Source organism: Ovis aries, chromosome 10 (assembly GCF_016772045.2).
Source record: "Ovis aries strain OAR_USU_Benz2616 breed Rambouillet chromosome 10, ARS-UI_Ramb_v3.0, whole genome shotgun sequence".
Lineage (NCBI taxonomy): Eukaryota > Metazoa > Chordata > Mammalia > Artiodactyla > Bovidae > Ovis > Ovis aries.
The window spans coordinates 84,256,822-84,276,382 of NC_056063.1; the positions used below are offsets into that span (position 1 = coordinate 84,256,822).

General features: G+C 55.7%; 1 protein-coding gene across 1 annotated transcript in view; it reads right to left on the reverse strand.

Moving 5' to 3' along the window:
* The window catches only part of COL4A1 (collagen type IV alpha 1 chain), a 128,242-nt gene that overhangs the window by 15,230 nt on the left and 93,451 nt on the right, over positions 1-19,561 (reverse strand). The window contains exons 23-43 of the mRNA XM_027973786.3: positions 19,028-19,111; positions 18,406-18,476; positions 13,853-14,044; positions 13,130-13,298; positions 10,295-10,387; positions 10,102-10,206; positions 9,431-9,528; positions 8,793-8,943; positions 8,474-8,587; positions 7,472-7,639; positions 7,267-7,356; positions 6,315-6,467; positions 6,067-6,165; positions 5,866-5,955; positions 4,748-4,887; positions 4,005-4,131; positions 3,831-3,911; positions 3,324-3,422; positions 2,089-2,139; positions 767-952; positions 34-167 (exon numbers count right to left, since the gene is read on the reverse strand). Coding sequence (XP_027829587.1) covers positions 34-167; positions 767-952; positions 2,089-2,139; positions 3,324-3,422; positions 3,831-3,911; positions 4,005-4,131; positions 4,748-4,887; positions 5,866-5,955; positions 6,067-6,165; positions 6,315-6,467; positions 7,267-7,356; positions 7,472-7,639; positions 8,474-8,587; positions 8,793-8,943; positions 9,431-9,528; positions 10,102-10,206; positions 10,295-10,387; positions 13,130-13,298; positions 13,853-14,044; positions 18,406-18,476; positions 19,028-19,111 — 2,495 coding nt within the window. The remainder of the gene's footprint in view (positions 1-33; positions 168-766; positions 953-2,088; positions 2,140-3,323; positions 3,423-3,830; positions 3,912-4,004; positions 4,132-4,747; positions 4,888-5,865; positions 5,956-6,066; positions 6,166-6,314; positions 6,468-7,266; positions 7,357-7,471; positions 7,640-8,473; positions 8,588-8,792; positions 8,944-9,430; positions 9,529-10,101; positions 10,207-10,294; positions 10,388-13,129; positions 13,299-13,852; positions 14,045-18,405; positions 18,477-19,027; positions 19,112-19,561) is intronic.

The window sequence follows — 19,561 nt, forward strand, 5'->3', positions numbered from 1 at the left end:
TCCGAAAACAGGACCTGCCAAGGGACAACTCACCGGCATGCCCTGGAATCCTGGGTCTCCCTTGGGCCCTGGAGCTCCCGGAGTGCCCGGCCAGCCTGGGTTCCCCTTGTCACCTTTCAGCCCATCGAGCCCGGGGAGGCCTGGAGGCCCCATGGGTCCCGGATGCCCTAGCGGGAGACACAGACACACACTTGAGGTGGGAGGGTGGTCTGACGTACAAGTGTCACTGGAGCGTGCTTATCACTGCCACCCAGATGCCCCCAAGTGTTCACAGCAACATCGCGAGCCCTGAAGACATCCAGGAGCTCCTGGAGGGAAGACTCTCTCAGCAGGCAGTAAGTGCTGCTACAAACACCCCAGTCTCAGAGTCAAGCGTCCGTGGGCCCTGGGCTCGGGGTGGCTGAGTCGCTGTGCAGCCGCCCTGCTTGGGGGGACAGAAGGTCACGCTGGTTTCAAACCACCACCGCGCGTGGCCCTAAACCACCACCGCGCGTGGCCCTCATGGTCCAGTCCTTTCCGTGACGTCCTGTCTCCCTCCCCCTAGTCACCTGTCGTGCACACCATGTTCCTTGACAGAAAGGACACGAGAAAAGCACCATCCCACAGAGGCCCGAGTGCCAGCGGCCCGGAGCCTTCAGCAGTTTCAAGGGGTAAAAAGCTGCCCACTTCTCAACAGAAAGCTCATTCAAGACTGCTTATTCGTGTTACATCCGCGTACTTTTGTCCCTCTTTCGGTCCCAGCTCTGAGCTCGTTAAACATCCTCACCTGGCAGGCCGGGTTGTCCTTGCGGGCCGCGGTCTCCTTTGGGCCCCTCTACCGCGTGGCCTGGGGTCCCTGGCAATCCCGGCTGTCCCTGTGGTCCCGGGGGACCCATGAATCCTTGTTCTCCTTTGGATCCAGGAATTCCTGGGCTCCCAGCTAATCCTGGGAAGCCCACATCGCCCTTTGAACCTGAACAGTAAAGACGGTTGAGATGGTGGGGAAACGCAGGGAGGAAGAGGAGCCCAGTGCACCACGGAGGAGGGAGGCGCCTCCAGAAGGCCCCAGGGGGAAACCAGAGCCAGGGCCCTTCTCCCTCCTTCCTACTGAACAACGGTCTAGACTCCTGCCACAGCCCACCTGAAGAAGGAAGCTGAGGATACCAAGAACCTGCCATTATTCTTTATGCTCTTTAAAGCACCTGTTCTTTGGCAAAGGGGCTGGCATATACGTGGAGCCAAGCCTGCAAGGTATGGCACTGCTGAAATTAAGGGCTTGCTCCATCCACAGGCGAATGAAGAAGCAAACGGTGTTATATGCACCCCAAGGAGCTCGACTCAGAAGGAGGAGTGACCGGTGGACACAACGTGGCGCCGGTGACCCTCAGACTCACTATGCCGAGTTCAAGGAGTCAGGCTGAAACGCACACGCGGCAGGACTCCATCTGCGTAAAATTCTAGCTAGTGCAAGCTCATCGACAGTGCCAGAACGCAGACCAACAGTTACCTGGGGTGGAGTGGGGTGGAGGGGGCAGGAAGGGGCAGGTAGGGGCTGGCAAGGCAGCCTGGGGAACTTCTGGGGCGGCGGTGTGTTCACATCTTGAACGTGCTGTTATTTACACGGATGTGTACACATATATCAAGATTTATCAAATCATGCACTTTTAAATGTATGCAGCTTACTACATGCCAGTGACACCTCAATAAAGCTGTTTTTTAAAAAAATTTCTAAGTCAAAACTTGTAGGAAAAAAAACTACAAACCTATTACACCGAGCTTGTCAAAAAGTTACAAAAGTCCAGGACCGTCTCAAGGTTATTAAGGAAAAGGAAGAAGGGAGGGAAACGGGTCACCATCTAGAAGGACCAGGGGGCCCGCCTTGAGATCCCTCCCGCGTGCCCCCACTTCACCAGGCTGTGAATCCCAGACACAGCACAGCGCATGGGGGCTCGTCACACACCAGCAGAAAGGATCCGCTCTACTGTCCCAGACCCTAATCTATCGCCACCCTAAGTCCAGGGGCTTCCCTGGATCTGCCCGCCCTGCTCTGAGGGTGCTCTGTACCAGCGGTTCGCGGAAAAGGAAGAAGAGATCTAGCAAATGGGTTACCTTTCTCTCCTTTGCTCCCTGGAAACCCTGGGAATCCTCTTCCAGGTAGACCTACAAGATAAAGGAGAGAAGCCGGGCTGCCAAGCTGCAGGAACAGCACGAAGCAACGTCCGCTCTTTGTGCCAAAACCATACACTATTTGCTAGAACACGAAGAAGTCAGCTCACTGTACTTTGCAAGTAAAATCATATTCCTACAGTTGTTCTAAGACACCCTTGACTGGATATACGGAATGTGGTCTGTTTTCCCAAGTACCTCTGAGCTCAGAACTACTACAGCGTTTAGTAGAAACAACTTGTAAAATGGGTACTGATTTCCCGTTATTGTCTGGAGACTCACAAATCGGCTTTTCTCAGATGACCGTTCAACTAAGAGCTATTCTCAAAGGCGGTGCAGAGAGCCAGGTGGGCCAGCAGACAGCAGGGAGCCCACCAGCGTGCGTCAAGCGTGTGAGGGAAGAGCCAGAGGAAGGAAGCAGACATGGCGGCGCTTTTAATGAACTATTTTTATAGGAAAATGAACGTGCATAATGCAGACCTAAGGCTCACAGAATAAACCACGAGCTGTAGGAAGAGGCCAGTGCCAGCAGTAAGGGAGCCTCTGACCACCCCTCCCCAGCTCTGCCTCCCTCCCTCCACCCCCAGGACCTGGGGTCACCTGTTTCATATCGAGTGTTACCCTCTTGCGATTCGGTTGGCCAAAAATTCCATTTGGGTTTTTCCATAAGATGTAACAGAAAACCTCAAATGAACTCTTTGGCCAACTCAATCTACATGAGTATTAACTCAATATATACAAGTATTATTAAGCGTGTGATTGTCATCACTGGAGCTCACGGCTTGCACTTTTTGCCCAAGTTGCCATGTCCCCATCAGAGAGAGGAGCAGATTCAGGGGACAGCAACTATTCCCAGGACCATCTGTCTAAAGCGAGAAAAGCCAGGCAGAGAAAGCAATGGTCTGGGCTTTCTGTGTCTCTTTCACTCCCCACAAGAGCTCCGGCCATTTCAAGGGCAGGTGCCCAGAAGTATCTGTGGAATAAACGAGCACCGCCCCTCCCCTTCTCATCCCACCCTGCCCAGGCATCCACGTCACCGTCCCAACGACGTAAGGATGGAACAACGTAGGTGCCACCTTGTATGGGGCCCCGGTCACTCAGCGAGGAACGGGAAGCTCTGAGAGACGTGCGCTCCAGGGCACAGCCTCACTCTGAAAGGGAACGCACCCCCAACGTACCTGCCTCGCCCTTCTCTCCCACCGACCCTGGGATTCCATCGCTGCCGGGCTCCCCTTTCTGGCCGGCTGGGCCCGTGGGGCCAGGCTTCCCAGGAAGACCTCAAAGAGAACAGTCAGACTGGTCAGCACCCTGGTCTGTGTGGAAAATGCACCACCGTTCCCAACAAGCTTCTGAGGAGCAGTTCCCACCCCCCGAGCAGGCCCGGCTTCCCGGAGGTTGCTCCTGAATCCCCTTCAGAAGGGATCACTGTGTGCTGACCCCCAAAAGCTGGAGTGAACGGAGACAAAGCATATCCATCCATCATGCCCACCAGGAAAACTTGTTTCTGAAACCGGTTGCAGTCTAACTGGGGTGAAGACCTTGGAAGGCCCTGGAAGCGTCCCCAGACGCAGTCTATTCAACTGGAGGAGGAGGTGTGACCCCACAGGTCATCCAGAGGTTGCCCAGCCTGACACCGCATGACCTCCCTCCACGGGCCCCCACGTGTCCTGAAATGTGGTTTCTACCTGCTTCTCCTTTGATGCCAGGAATGCCATCCAGTCCCGGGAGGCCCTTGTCACCTTTCTCCCCAGGCAACCCAGGGCTTCCTAAAGAAAAAGCGGAACACCCAGTTCCCGTGACCGTGAGTTTCTCTTTGCCACCCCTGGATCCCGAGCTTGGGAGAAGGCTGGCCCACTTACCTGGATAGCCAACACTGCCCGGGGAGCCTTTGGGGCCCGGAGCCCCGGGCATCCCTGGGATCCCCGTGCTTCCTTTCTCTCCCTTCTCGCCGGGGCTTCCGGGAAATCCTGCAAGGCCCTGGTCTCCCTGTGGGTGGAGATTGAGCCCATTAATGCTGCATCTGCCCCAGACACGGGTCTGGAGGCGCCTCCTGTATACACACGAGCGCAGGGACGACTGCCTGCATACACCTGGGCGCGGGGATGACAGCGTGCGTACACGTGGGTGCAACAACTACCACCCGTACACACGTGGGTGACGGGGACGACCGCGTGCGTACACGTGGGTGCAACAACTCCTGCCTGGCAGAACTCAACTTCTGGCTTTCTGAAGGGGGAATCGAAGCCCACTCTGGAAACAGAAGAGGAGCCAGAAACCCAGCAGCAAAGAGCAGCTGCCTGTTCTGCTTCTCCAGTTCCTCCTGCGCTTCGCCCCATGATAACTTGCTGCTCCAGCTCTCAGGGATAACTTGCTGCTCTTCCCTCTCTGGGGGAAGCGGGGAGACGGTTCCGTTAGGATTCATTTACTGTGCAGAGCTGCTTACTACATAGCCTTTGGTGAGGGAGGGAGACAGGTGGGCGGGGCTTCTACGTGATGGGTGGGCGGGGCTTCCACAGAGACAGATGGGAGGGGCGTCCACGTGGTGGGTGGGGGGGGCTTCCGCAGAGCCGGGTGGGAGGGGCTTCCTGCGGGATGCAGTTACCTTCTCCCCAGGCCGTCCTGGAATCCCAATGCCAGGCAGACCCGCCTGCCCTTTCTCTCCTTTTGCCCCCTTGTCTCCAGGTAAGCCAGGAATGCCCTGCGGGCCGGGGATGCCAGCCACACCTTTTGGTCCCGGCATTCCTAGAAACACACACAAGGGAGGCAGAATGGATGGTTAGCCGGTGCTAGTGGAGGAGGCGGGAAAACAGACATCCCTCGTTTCTCGGGCTGTGCGTCATCCAGGCAGGTGTCAGTCATCCCGCCCGGGAGACGGACGCTGGGAAACAGCCTTCCTGCCTTTTAAAGACAGCCACATTACAAGGGAAAAGGAGTATGCTAACCGCTCAGCCCATGCCTGCTTTCCCAACAGCATGAAGCGGCTTCCACGTCCTTTATTCTGCTTCACTATCCAAATGAATCAGAGGAGGCGTGACGCAGGTCACGGAGAACAGACGTGTGCCTCCTTCCACGACTGATGTGAGCAGTCAGACTAATTTAGAAATAGGTGCCCACAGCAGCTGAACGTTCACATCTTAAATAGACAGTGCGCCTCTCACAAGCCTGGGGAGGAGCCGTGAGACAGGCCTGCTGGCCTGACTCGTGGCCCCAGGAGATTCTGAGAAGCCTTGGCACCCAGACCATCTGCGCCCCTCAGCTTTCTGTGCCCTGCCTCCTCTGTGGAAGCCGCCACTGCAGCAAATGTCAGTGGCAGAGTGTGGAAGCCAGCTTAGCACTGGGGCAGAGGGCCCAGAAGAGTCTTCTGAGCTGATGTCAGGAGAGCAGGAGACTCTGGTGCTGAGAAAACGCAGTGGATAATTAATGGCCTTTTTGATGGATCCAAACAGACACACCTGGAGGAAGTCCACAGCCTACCACCCATGTTCATCTTGCTAAATTGGGAGGGCTTTTGTCTGTTTTTTTAAGCCACGGTCATAGGGTCAGCCAAATACCCACCCTCCCTAGGCAAGAGGTCTCACACGAAGATGTCAGTCTCTGTAGAAGACACTTCTCCCTGGATTACGTCCTCAGGCAGTGGGCCTCACGTAAGCCTCGCCCCAGCAGCCCGACAGGTGCCACAGGCGCGCCTGGAAGAAGCCCCCTTTCCTAAGCCCCACGTACCTGGGAGGCCCATTCCACCAGTGGATCCTTTGGGACCAGGAAGTCCCGGAGCACCAGGGATCCCACTCACACCTGGATCACCTTTAGGTCCTGGGATCATGAAGACAAAAACCCAACAGGTCAACAGTCAGGAAAAGTGCCAGGTAACACCTCCCCACACAACCCCCTGCTGTGCGGGCGACCTTGGACTTCCCACCGTACCTGGCTGCCCGGGGTGTCCTGCCTGACCGTCCTTTCCCGGCACGCCTGGGGTTCCCGGGTCTCCGCGGGATCCTTTATCGCCAGTCGGACCAGTCTGTCCTGTGTAACACGGGAAAAAAAAAAAATGATGACGATCCACGTCTACTTAGCGCAAGCCGCAGAAACACAGGCTGGTCCGTCATCATGCGGCAGAGCTGAAGGCCCGTCTGCCCCCTCCGCGCCCCGCTGGTGAAGCTCCCCCACGTTACCTTTCTCGCCTTGGTCCCCCTTCTCGCCCTTCATGCTGCCCATGTCCACCTTATCCATGGAGCCTGGCTTGCCGGGGAGCCCCACGTCGCCTTTGTCACCCTTGAAGCCAGGGTCTCCCCTGGGTCCTGAGGAGCCAGGGAAGCCGTGTTCCCCTGCAGAGAGAGGAGGCCCGGGTGACACGCGGCAAAGGGCCCCGGGCAGTGACCAGCGCAGCGTTCCTTCTGGCCAGTACAAGCAGCTGACAAACGAGGAACAAAGAACAAGCAGCCTCTCCGGAAGTGGCCCTCAAGGCCCAGAGTCCGCATTACCCAGAAGAAGGTGACACCAGGCAAACGAACAACAAAGCCATTTCTAGAGCTCATTACTGGCTAATACTTCCAGCATATGAGACTTCAACTCTTAATTTAAATAAATGACGTTTTTCTCTCCTTCCCAAATCCCTTCATGACTTCCGTTCACAGTGGTCCCTCAACTCTACATGAAGTAACAGAAGGGGAACTCTCCCATTCAACTACACAAATCACCACTTTTATGTCTGAGGTTCAAAGTCAATTTTTTTTGTTTAAAAAACAACAACATTATTTTGGACCAAATGTCATGATAGGAAATAAAAATTAAGACTTGTAAACTTGCTCTGTTTGCTACTTTGACTCTAAAGACTCAGTTCCTCTGAACTTGCATGATTGACGATTCCACTATTTCTAAAAAAAACTCAATGGCGCCAACAAAGAAACCCCCAAACCTGTCTTCTCTTTGGCTTTTAGGGAGGGCACAGGCTGTAATCCCCATGAATCATGAGTTACATGAGGGGGGCTTCTGGACCCCTCGCTTGACCTTCTTTCCTAGGTTTCCTGGGATGAACTACAACCTACAACGATTAGAGAATTTCCCACAAGGCACTGGGGCCCAGACATACACAACAGAAGCTTTTCCAAAGTCACCGCTCCTTACCTTTGGCACCCGGCAATCCTGGCACGCCCGCTGGTCCTGGCGAGCCGGGCTGCCCCGGAGTCCCCATGACTCCCATCTCTCCCTTGGGACCTGTGGCCGGAGAGAAGGGGCGTGAATGTTGGTGGCAGAGGCCGAACGAGGGGCGTGAACGAGAGCCGGGAGGCACCTCCCCAGGCCCAGGTGGGTGGAACTCACAGTCACTCACCTGGAATGCCAGGCTGGCCAGGGGAGCCCTGCTGTCCAGGAAGGCCAGGCAGCCCCGACTGTCCCGTCAGGCCGGGGAGCCCCTGGGACCCTTTGTCTCCTTTGGGGCCCGGCATGTCCAGACCTGGGAAGCCGGGGAAGCCTTTCTCTCCTTTCACTCCGGGGGGGCCTGAGACAGGAAGAGAAGGGGCGTCGGCGGGACTGGAGAGGTGTCCAGGGTGCCCTGGAGCCCGTGTGCCCGTGACTTTCTGCAGAAGGCGTGTGGCTGTGGCCACATCAGGGCAGGGGCCAGGGAGCTGCTCCCCTTCCTCAGACAGTGGTGTGTGGGGCCGCCACTGGGCACGCCCTGTCCCAAGACGAAGCTCCCTCTGCCCGCGGGGCATCAGTAGCAGGCTCCTCCCTGGCCCTTCCACGGGGTGAGACTCAGCCCAGCGTCCCCCGCGCGGCTCTCCCTGGCTGTCCTCTGCTGCCCACCACTGTCTCATTTGACGATGGCTATAAAGGCAGAGGCAGCTTCCAGACGCGGACTCCCATGTTACCCACGACTCACTACCCCTCCTGTGGAAGGATCAGACAGAGCCGCTGATCCTTCTGGATTAAATAAAAAAGGTACTGACTATACAATAAAGGGGAAGTGTCTTTGGCACATAAACCAAGTTCAGAGAGAGGAAGAGAATGGCATCTGTGACTCTGTGTGTGTTAGTCGCTCAGTCCTAACCAGCTCTCTGCAACCCCATGGACTGAAGCCCGCCAGGCTCCTCTGTCCATGGAGTTCTCCAGGCAAGAATACTGCAGTGGGCTGCCTTATCCCTGCTCCAGGGGTTTTCCTGACCCAGGGATCAAACTTAGGTCTCCGGCTTTATAGATGGATTCTTTACCATCTGAGCCATCAAATGTGTATCCACAAAATAGAGCTCTATCCACAAGAGAGCTGACTCTTCCCCCTCTGAGCCACAGATTGTGAGTTAGGGGAAGGGGGCATTCTGGAAGAACGCTGTATCACCTGATGACCCTGGGGGTCCCTGTCCTCCGGGGGGGCCCATTGCTCCAGGGGGGCCGATTCCAGGGACTCCCGGCGCTCCTTTGGGGCCTTGCAATCCAGGAGGTCCCGGGTCACCTGGACGGGGAAGAAACAGCGACCACATCACACAGGGACACGGCCGTGTCGGGGCGCAGCACCCACCACACCAGATCCCGGGAAGCCGTCCAGGGTTCTCACCATTCATTCAACAACCACTTACGGGACCTAGCAGGGGCTCTGAGGCCACAGGATAAGCAGGCCCCTTCCCTGCCACCAGCTGGATTTGCCCGTAAGACGTTACCTCTGAGCCCCTGGAGGCCTGGGGGGCCGATGGCGCCATGCTCTCCAGGAACGCCCGGTCCTCCGACGTTTCCCTTCTCCCCAGGGGTGCCAGGGATGCCAGGTATCCCAGGCAGGCCTTTGAGTCCCGGCAGACCGATTCCAGGCTCGCCCTGGAGACCAAAGCACAGAGAAGCCGGTGACCCTCTAAGCCGTGGTCTGTGGGCTGTCACACCTGGCGTGCACTCGGGGAGCTCTTCTGCTATCTGGCTCGGGCCATGGAGGAGGCGCCTAAGGACCCCGCAGTGCTCAGGGCAGTCCCTGTCACGATGAATTACTGGGCCCAAACCTCCATATCACGGAAGCTGAGAGAAGCTGCCGCCCACCCTCCTGGGGGCTTCATGTTGCTTTCTTCCTCCACTCCCGGTAGGACACACATTGCAACTGAGACCCAGGATGCACACGGGTCACAGCACAGACGGGAAGCGGAAGAAGATGCAGGACTGTGTGCTACCCCATTTGCTTGGTATTTCCTGTCTGATGCTATTTCACATAAAACACGCTGACCCAACACATCCTGTGAGAGTAGCAGCCCGTGATTTACGTGCCCAGTTCATCACAGCAATGTGGACAGCAATCTGGGGAATGCTCGACGCATACCTTCTGGCCAGGTGGACCGGGGTTGCCAGGTAAGCCGTTGAAGCCTTGACGACCCGGATTCCCAGGAGGTCCAGCGTCTCCAGGTAAACCATCAACGCCTGTTTGGAAGAGTCAAAAAAAAAAATCAGTGTAAATCAATGTAAAATACTATTCCCGACATCCTCCACTTCTTTAACCTGCTCAGAAGAACTTGCACAGACTTGAGGGGGTCAGCAAGGAAGATGAGACCACGCTGGGCCTGGTGGTGGGCAGCTGGGGGCAGGGACCACTCACGGCACCGGCCGCCCCCTCCTCTTTCTCCCTCTGTCCTGCCCCTACGTTCCTTGCCTTCTTTGTAAACTTTTTTTCCTATCTGCTCCCTGCAAACGCATCACACCAGTATTTGCAGACTGGGAATGGCTATTTAGACTCTGGGGACTCTGAGTGAGGTCAGGGGGCATCCCCTTTGCCTGGTTAGAAAACCAGCCCGGATCTCCCAGTGCAGACCTGCATCTTTAAAAAAAAAAATCCTTTGGCCACACCACACAACACACGGGAACCTAGTTCCCTGCCCAGGGATCGAACCCGTGCCGCGTGCATCGACCGAGTGGAGTCTTCGCCACTGGACAGCCAGGGAAGTCCCCGAACCGGCACGTGAGCAAGACCCCTCATGAGGCCCCAGCAGGGCTCACCTTTGGGGCCGGGAGGCCCAGGAAATCCAATCCCAGGCTGGCCAATGGCACCCTTCTCTCCGGGGAGGCCCGGCCTTCCGGGGCTTCCAGGAAAACCTCGGTCACCTGCGGCGGGAGAGGCCGGCAGTCAGAGGAGAACAGGAGCGCTTTCCCAGGGGGCCCCCAGGTGAACCGGCGAGAACCCTGAGGGTACCTTGTGGCCCCTGGAAGCCGGGGGACCCGGGAAGCCCTTCTGCTCCAGGGGGGCCGGGCAAGGGCACGACTTTTCCCGCCTCTCCCTTGGGACCTGGGGAAAGAGAACAGACGCGTGGTGTGAGGGCCGCAGCCTCACGTCCAGGAGATCGGCCCCGTCCACACATCTCCCTGCCATCCTCCCACTGAAGCCTGTCTCACAGAGACCGACCACCTCTTCTCCACAAACGTCCAGACTGACCCGGACGTTCGGTCGACACAGGCATCCCTTACGTGTCCAAAACAAGAGTCACAAAAAGCTGAAAACTCTGCACGCACAGAGAGCAAGGCGACCCCGGGTCACCACCCGTCCAAGTCAGGACCCTCTGGCCGGCCCCCTGAGCATCTCAGACAGGACTGGCTCTCAGCTGCTCTGAGGCCCGTCCGCTGGAAGTCATCTTCAGGACCCGCTCCGCGGGTGACGTGAGCTGGGTTATCGCCAGCAGCCCAGAAAAGCCCCCTTTCCCTCTGCAAGCTGGGAGGGGCAGGCCCAGCCCCTGAGCGCCCGTGCCTGCGAGGACCACTGGGTGTCAGGATTGAGCTGTGTCAGGGAAGGACCATGGGCCTCATCCCCACTGAATCATAGTGTACCTTAAAGAATTCAGGATAAGGAGTTAGCTACAGACTGTGGGAACCGCCGGGGCCTGACCCCAACACATCTCTGCTATCAGCTCTAGGCCTGGGAATGAGGCTTTTACAATCCTCAAAGTAAACACAGCTCTGGCCGATCAGAGCAGCTGGGTCTCTAATCCCAGAGCTGCTGGGGTCGGGAATGGCCCAGGGACCTTCCAGAACGTGGACGACCAACAGCACTGCTGGCTTTCCACCTTCCGGAACCTTCTTCCCATCCTCTCAAGACCTATCTGTGTGTGCCCCACTGGCTTTTCTGATGATGCTGGTTTCTGGCCGAGAAAAAAAGCTGATTCCTATCTACACTCTGCCAGTGTTCAGATTCGGAGAAGGTAATGGCAACCCACTGCAGTACTCTTGCCTGGAGACTCCCAGGGATGGCAGAGCCTGGTGGGCTGCTGTCTATGGGGTCGCACAGAGTCAGACATGACTGAAGCGACTTAGCAGCAGCAGTGTTCAGATTCGAGAAGCACAAAGAACACTCAAGACGGTGCTCTGGGAATCAGGAGCAGGACGGCCCCTTCTCCAAGACCGAGGGGCTTCCGAAGTCAAGCCCAGGACGTCCTGCCCCGAAAGGAATCATAAATGAGACATTTCTCAGGTCCTTGCTAAACAGCAGACAAGTAAGTCCTAACTTAAGGCCAAGTAACCGGCGATCACCCAGAAGTGGCAGCAGTAATAAGCAACACAGCCAGCTGGGTTTGGACTTCCATCAAAGGCTGTGGGCATTTCCTGCAGTACTGAGCCGATGGCTCTATACTGTGCCTCCACAGGGAGATGGCGGCTCCCAGAGGGGCCGGGACTGATGGAACTCGGGGCTGGACACCGGCTCAGGACAGTGGGCAGCTCTTCCTGGAAACTCTGACCGCCCACTGCCAAGTCACTGCGCTCCTCGGGGTTTCCTAGTCACACCACTGGAAGCAACCCCGGCCACCTTCCACTCACGTCTCCCACCTTCAAGACGTCTCAGTAAAGCTCACGTCCTCTGTCCTCTGTGTCCAGGTCACTCCTGACCTCTTTTCTAAGGTCTGCAGGCAACCATCTCAGTGTCCCTTTCTTCTCAGCTGTTGCTCAGTCGCTAGGTCGTGTCTGACTCCCTGAGACCCCATGGACTGCAGCACGCCAGGCTTCCCTGTCCTTCACCACCTCCTGGAGTTTGCCCAGACTCAGGTCTATCACGTCAGTGACGCCATCCAACCATCTCATCCTCTGTCATCCCCTTCTCCTCCTGCCCTCAATCTTTCCCAGCATCAGGGTCTTTTCCAGTGAGTCAGTTGTTCACATCAGGTGGCCAAAGTACTGGAGCTTCAGCTTCAGCATCAGTCCTTCCAGTGACTCACAGTCAGCTAACAGGTCAGTGAGCAGCTGCTGCGTGCAGGCCCCGGGGAGCCCCCTTCCCTGCGGTCCCCGATGATGAAGCAGGGACAGCGATGCCGTGGAGCACATCCGTGGGACCCCTCACACGGCCCGCCCCCCACGTCCTCTGCTGACGCCCAGGCGGTGGGCTCTGGGTGGGTGGGAGCTCTGGCTTGCTGCCTCTCTGGCCACTTAGCAGCATGCGCGGCGCCCAGAGCAACACGAAAACCTGTCAGGTGACTGAAGCTAGCCCGGAACTAAACAGCCAAGTCGACGTGGCTGTGGACCAGTCCCTGAGTAAGTAGGTGCAGATCAGCGGAGGGGTGGGAAGGACGTGGCCTGGGATACACAGAAGCCAAAGCGGGCCACGCATCGGGGAAAAACGGAGCAGGGGCTCATGCTGTTTTAACATCCACAGAAAGGGCTGGTTTTCGCTGGTACATACGGCATGCGCGTGCTGCGTGCTAAGTCGCTTCAGTCCTGTCCGACTCTTTGCGACCCCCTGGACTGGAGCCTGCCAGGCTCCTCTGCCCATGGGATTCTCCAGGGAAGAATACTAGAGAGGGCTGCCATGCATGGGATAGTTATTCACAAGGAAATTACCTTAAATTCAACTTCTTGTCACCCAGATGCTACACATATCACCTGGCCCAGCTCATAAAGGAAAGGGACGACATGCGGGATGCTAAGGAAGGGCTTGTCCAGGCTACAGTCGCCCTCCTGGCAGGACTGAAACCAGACCCACACCTGCGCATGGCTGAGCCCAGGCTCCTGGTGCTCTGGGGCGGCACCCGAGGACCTCGGGCCTCACCTGGCTGGCCTGGGGCCCCAGGGTTTCCTGGGAAGCCCATTTGTCCTTTGTCACCAATGGGGCCAATCGGGCCGAAGCCTGGAGGCCCCGGAGGGCCGATGTCTCCACGGCTCCCGGGGAATCCGACGCCTCCCGGGGGGCCACGCTCCCCTTTCAATCCTACTGAACCCTGGAGTGAAAAAGAGACCGTTATCAGCAGACATACCAGCGCTCCGAGCTAGCGCACATTTCCCAGCATCCGTGGTAAAAGAGTGACCAGGGTCTAACGTGGCCGTGCTACTTATTTACCTCGACCCACCAGCAAAGGTCAACCTGCAGTTAATCAGTGAAACCAGCATTCTTCCATCTCAGCACAGCAATCACCCTGCCTGCCTCCCCCCAGACCAGGGCACACGCCACAGAGGAAGGCACTCATCTCTGGAATCTTCTCTGAAAGGGTGACTTGAACGCCATTAACTTTAAACTTCATCTCCCACCCAACAGGTGGGCACCTTTTCAGTTCCCCCAGACCCATCAGAAGACAGTGGCCCCCTTATCATCTCATTGTTTAAGGTGAGGTTCTCAGCTCCCGAGTTTACAGACCACAGCCTTCCCAGGGGACAAGAGACGAGTCTGTCTACGACAATGACCCCCAAGTGGAAACAGGCAGTTATGACACCAGTGCCTCGTTTATCTGCATATCCATCCGTCAAGCACACCTTCAGAGTCTGGGAATCCACCTACCGGGGAGCCTCTGGGGCCGGGAAGGCCCGGTTGGCCGTCTCTTCCAGGGGAGCCCGCTCTGCCTGGCATGCCGGGCTGGCCTGGTAAGCCGGGGTCTCCTTTGTCGCCCTTGAGCCGTAGGTCGAAGTAGATCTCGCCAGGCTCGCCCTTGGCTCCCGGCTGGCCCATGAGCCCTGGCGCACCTTGAGGACCCTGCAAGAAGAAAGCCTTATGATGCCCCCAGCAAAGACGCTCGTCCAGAGAGCAAAGCACACCCAACAAGGAGCCAGGACGCCTGGGCAAGTGGGAACGGGCATAGGTTTCCTCGTTCCCTGTCTGGGAGCCAGCCAGCAGTTCTGTGACCAAGCCCTGAGCTGACCTCACTGCAGTATTGCCCTGAAAAAGCCTTTAGGAGGGATCACTGACGGGGGCAGGCACAGAAAAGCAGCTGTCCCCAACCCATGGGCCAGTCCCCGGGGACTTTCTTGCCTTTCACAACCGCTAACATTGCCCAGAACAGGTCAGCTCTGACTGGCAGGGGCTGGATTGCGACTCCCTGGGCCCAGGAGCCAGAGCGGGAGCTGGGAACAGCCACGTTCTCCACGTCTGGCCAGTGCTGAAATCAACGCAGCTTCCCTTCCTTGCTCACGGCCCTAATTCCGGAAGAGATGAGAAGGGGCAGGGCACCTGGGCAGAGGAGACGCGCGTGGCGAGCACCCAACCAGCTCTGTAACTGCAACGCTGAGCCGTCAATGGAACAGGAGTAAGTTTCCCAAGAGACTATCTCTCAGCTCTTGGAAGGCAGGATCCTCAAAGGAGGCCCACACCCCTGGAAGGTGCTTCCTCCAGCCTCCCGAGCAGAGGGAAGAGCCAGGACTTCCCAGCTTGTCTCAGCGAGCTGCTCTCTGAGAGGAGTCTGCAGGCTGCCTGCTCACTAGGCAGATTCGTGTGGCTTGAGCCCCTTTTTGTAAATTCCCTTTGAAATGGATTTTGGATGTCTGTAAACCACACACACACACATGCACACACACACCTCTGTGTCTATGTGTAACCTGTGCTCCTCAATGGAGGGAGCCACAGGGCAGGGAGACACCCAAATCCACACAACCTTTAGACGGCAACACGGCTCCCATTCCCCATAGGCCTGCGAGGTGTTGCACCCCTGACTCTTACCCCAACTCTGCAGGGAAACTGCAGGAACGGCTGTTCCGCAGGTGAGGAGCTAATATTTAGAGAAGGTCGGTGATATGTCCAGGACCGCACGCCAGAAAGTGCTGATTTCCCGCCGCAGAGCCCGTCCTGGGTCCCCCCCACCCCATGGGCCCCGTGGAGTAAGGTGTTATCGAGGAAAGCCTGCCTCGGACACAGACGTGGGAGCTCGGCTCGGAGGGGATCGGGGGCTGGCACGCTAGGGAGGCATCACCGTGGGGCTGACATGTGTCTGCTCATCTGGCCTCTGAGGAGTCAGATGGTGCCAGCTAAGTTGTGGGGCAGCTGCTCTGCCCAGACGGGCAGTTACCCCTTCTCAGAGACACGGCCGAAGCCAGCCAGGGCTTTTCCAGAAGTCGGGAGAGGGGGCAACAAGGCTGTGCTGCCCACTACTCTTTAAAAACTTAACATTAAGCCTTAGTCCCACAGCCACACTTCAAGGACTCAGTAGGCACCATCAGCCAGGACTGCCCAAACTGGACGGTGCTGACCGAGGAGGTCTATCCTGGCAGAAAGCACCGCTGGCCAGACACCGCTGACCAGAGCTGGCCCTGGGCCGAAAGTGCCCCTGGGAGCCGAGCACGCTTCGCTCAGCTCTCCTGGGGGATCAGGGAAGACGCTCAACCTACGCGTGCTGGTCCCCAGGGGGGCCACGCAGTATTTCCACCGGCCACACGCTGGGAAGGTTGGCAGGGATCAGGGAAAACTCATCACTTGGTTGAAAGCTGCTGTGGTATTTTGCAGCGTTTTCTCTCCGAGTTAATTTTAGCTCCCGTGAATCCTTCAGTTAGTTCAGCCGCTCAGTCGTGTCTGACTCTTTGCGACCCCAAGGACTGCAGCACACCAGGCCTCCCTGTCCATCACCAACTCCTGGGGCTTGCTCAAACTCATGTCCATTGAGTCGGTGATGATGCCCAGCTAAACTCAGAAACCTCTTCAGACAGACCAAGGAGCCCTGTTCCCATGTTAGCACAGTGCAGCCTGGGGGCCTCCCTGCTCTCAGGGACATTCACTATCTACTCATCTCTCCACTAGCTTTTCAGGGCTTTGAGGGCAAGACCAAGGCTTTCTTTCTTGTCTCCATGTGTCCGTCTCCAAGAGGGAGATGCTGGAGGAAGGACATGCAGAACCAGCAACACCCATCAATAAAAGATAAATGCCAGGGTAAGGAATCACAATCAGTGCAGGTCTTCCCAAAACAGAAGCACCCTCTTACGCTATGTCGATGATTCACAGCTTAGAAATACAGTGCTCTCTGATACTATGAGCACAGGGTGGGAAAAATACAATTATTCCCCCCCTACCGATGACCTCGCCAGGCATCAAGGGAGAAATCCAGGGTTTCTTTGAAAAGTGACATTTACAACCCAAGGACGTCTCGTGTGGTTTCTGTGCCACAGACCTTCTTAATCCCAAACGATTTAAAGGTCTTTTGATTCTTATCCCTTAAGATAAATACTGAAGAATCAAAAGCTGCCTTGGCAGTTCAGCATCGGCTGCACAAACTGGAGATCTGACGACTTGCGCAGTCTTCTTCCAAAAAGTGTGCCGCCTTGGGAAGATTCAGGAGACATTCCATCCAACCAGCGCAGGTCATTCCCAGTGACCCCAGACCTGCTGGGGGCTGGGCTTCAGCATCTCAGAGTGGACGCTGCTCCCCAAAATCAGACTCTCAGCCTTCAGAGGACATGTCTCAGAAACGCTACCCTAGTTAAGTGCAGGATCAGAGGGGTTTCCACTGGAATCGACTTTCCAGCTGGCTCTCCTGGTCTGCAGAGCCTCTTTTAGCCTCCAGCCAAATGCGAAATAAGGGGACCACACTTTTGAGCTAGTTTAACCATTGGAGCTGTGATACTGCATCTAACAAAAGGGAAACCATTATCATCTCAAGCTATTTCCCCAGAGAACAGTTTTTAGAGGTGTCTTCCCGCTATCCCAAGAAAGGAGCTCTGGCGGACAAGGCACAGGGATGTGCCTTTTTGCTGTACATTTTCTGCATTTTTTCTGTATCATGGCTTCTCCTCAGCCATCCCTTCCTTTTTTTTTCTCATTTTTATTGGGTCTGGGGCTGGATCTAGGGGCGGGTGTCTGAACTAGGTTCCAGGCAGACTCGAAGCAGGAAGTCTTTATTCCAGAAAGGCCGAGGAGATAAAGACCATGTCCAGACGCTGTCTGTGGCCTTCAAAGTGGTTCCGACTTTGATCCCCACCACAGTCAGCATTCCCAGCTTTGTGAACTTACAACTTATTTAGAAATATTTTAAACAATTGCGACTTCTAACTCAGCTCCCCAGGCACCGGGGAAGTTCTGGAGAGCAGAGGCCCATGATCTGACTTCAAACGGAGAAAACCATTGAATTCCAGCTGTTTCATTCCTATTTCAACTCACTCTTGGCCTGGCCCACTCTCATAGAACCTTCCAGAAATATCTTTTTAAACTACAAATGTAATTTGTATACCAAAAAAGAATAATGCTTAAGATTTAATGTTCAATTTAGCACAAAAGAGAAATGAAAAGAAAAAAGCAATGAAAGAAATTGGAGAAGCTGGTTAATGCTTACTGAACTTAGAAGAGCAAAGACAATGTAAGAACAAACCCCACAGGCCTAGAAGCTTTAGCAGAGAAGCTGATTCCACGCACAGAAGTCATGTCCTTCAATACTGAAGATCACTACTATAATTTCCTATTTAATGACTCCTTTTAAAACAAAGCAGGAAGGTTAAGAAACTGATACTCTGTTTAACTGAAAGATTTCACATCCTGAGATGGAGATATTACCTTTACAGGTTTGAAAAAGCATCTTTATAATAGATGTTGGTGATAGGAATTTTCAAAATCTGTATCTGCAATTATGAGAATAAAGGAATAGCTCAGATTTCCAGAAGAAAACAGGTCAGTTCGTCTCCATCACCATAGAAACCATCACTGCTGAACTTACTCACTGAGGAGCTCTAGGCTGTCTGGTGCAGGATGGATGGTCATGCAGAAAGCCAACAGCTCACCAGCGCAGCTTCTGGCGTGACCCTCGGTGGCACCACTGGCTGCAAGAGCCTCTAGAGGCCCCGTGGGAAAGTGCCCACCAGCGCTGAGCCACACCTGGACACAGGTTAAGTGGCAGCTGAATTCTGACCAGGTGAGAAGACCAGCAAGTAGGGATGAGGGTTCTGGATTCAATGCTTCAGCCCATTGTCAGCTCAATCAGTCAGGAAGGACATGGGGAGTAATTCTAACTGTTCCACAAAGCAGTCCTTTACTGGCTCCCAAATAAAGCAAGAGTCCATTTGCAGGTGTAAAAAGATACGCCTTAGCTGGTTTGCTCGGTGGCAACTTCTAACACATACAGGAACTCAGACTGGTTTACTTACAGGCGTTCCTTCCACACCAGCCCTGCCGGGCAAGCCTCTGTCTCCCTTGGCCCCTGGCTGTCCTGGGAAACCTTTTGTAAGAGACGGAGGAAAAATTCAGCACACTGTTGATAAGACACTTTCTAACAGCTCAAAATCCTTCCTTTTTCTTCAAGATTCAAAAGTGCAAAGATTTTTATACAAAGTGAATGATGTTTAAAGAATCTCAAGAGAGTAATGACCAAAAAAAATGCCTGAAATGGGCTCAGATGTGGGGAAGTGACCCTGGAATGCACACCAGGACCCCTGACTCTGGATGGCTACAAATTCCTGCCCACCCATCCAGGGACCACTTTTGCCAAAGCAGGCAGTGACCTCCTCTGAGATGAGGAAGGTTTCAGAGCTGTGTGAACCACCTGCCGCTACCCTTTCACTAGGAAACCTTTCTGACACTGAACGTGGAGGCCATCTTGATCGTTTTCGACAAAATGGATAAATCCCGGAAGGGCAGGTCCACTTCTCATCTCTTGCTTTAACGCTGATGCAGACCATCTGGTCAGGCATGTAAGATGCGCTTCACCGCGAAGGTTCCGACCCACTGAAGCCAATCCCAACCCGGTCCCTTTCACACTGGGGATCTTACCTATTTCTCCGGGGGGTCCCTGTGGCCCTGGGGGCCCGCGAAGCTCTGTTGTGTCACAGACGAGGCAGCTATCTCCTTTTTGACCTAAAGAAAGGAGACACGGGCTATTATGCGGAACGAGAGAGCAGAAAGCCCTGCAGCGCAGCGGCAGCGCAGGAGAGGCACCGTCTACCCGGGGCCCACTCAGGATGCATCCAGCTGCCAGCGGCCGCGGGCCCCTGACATGGGGCCCACCCTCTGCACTTGGCACGGCCACAGGCGACCACGGGGACCCTTCCAAGGAGCCCCATTCTTCTGTCCTGCAGAGGGACAGGCCCTGCCTCAATCCACAGTGATCTAGAACTCCACTCTGCTCATCAGCCCGAGACGACACGGCTGCATCCTTCTGTCTTAACTCTGAAACTCCCCATCACCTTTTTCTCTGGCTTAGCGTTTCTTAGGCAACTGCCCCTCTAACTCCGGGACTTTGAACCTGTGTCCCAGGCTGACAGATGACACGGGGGACTAAAAAGGCACACAAAGCAAGAGCTGACC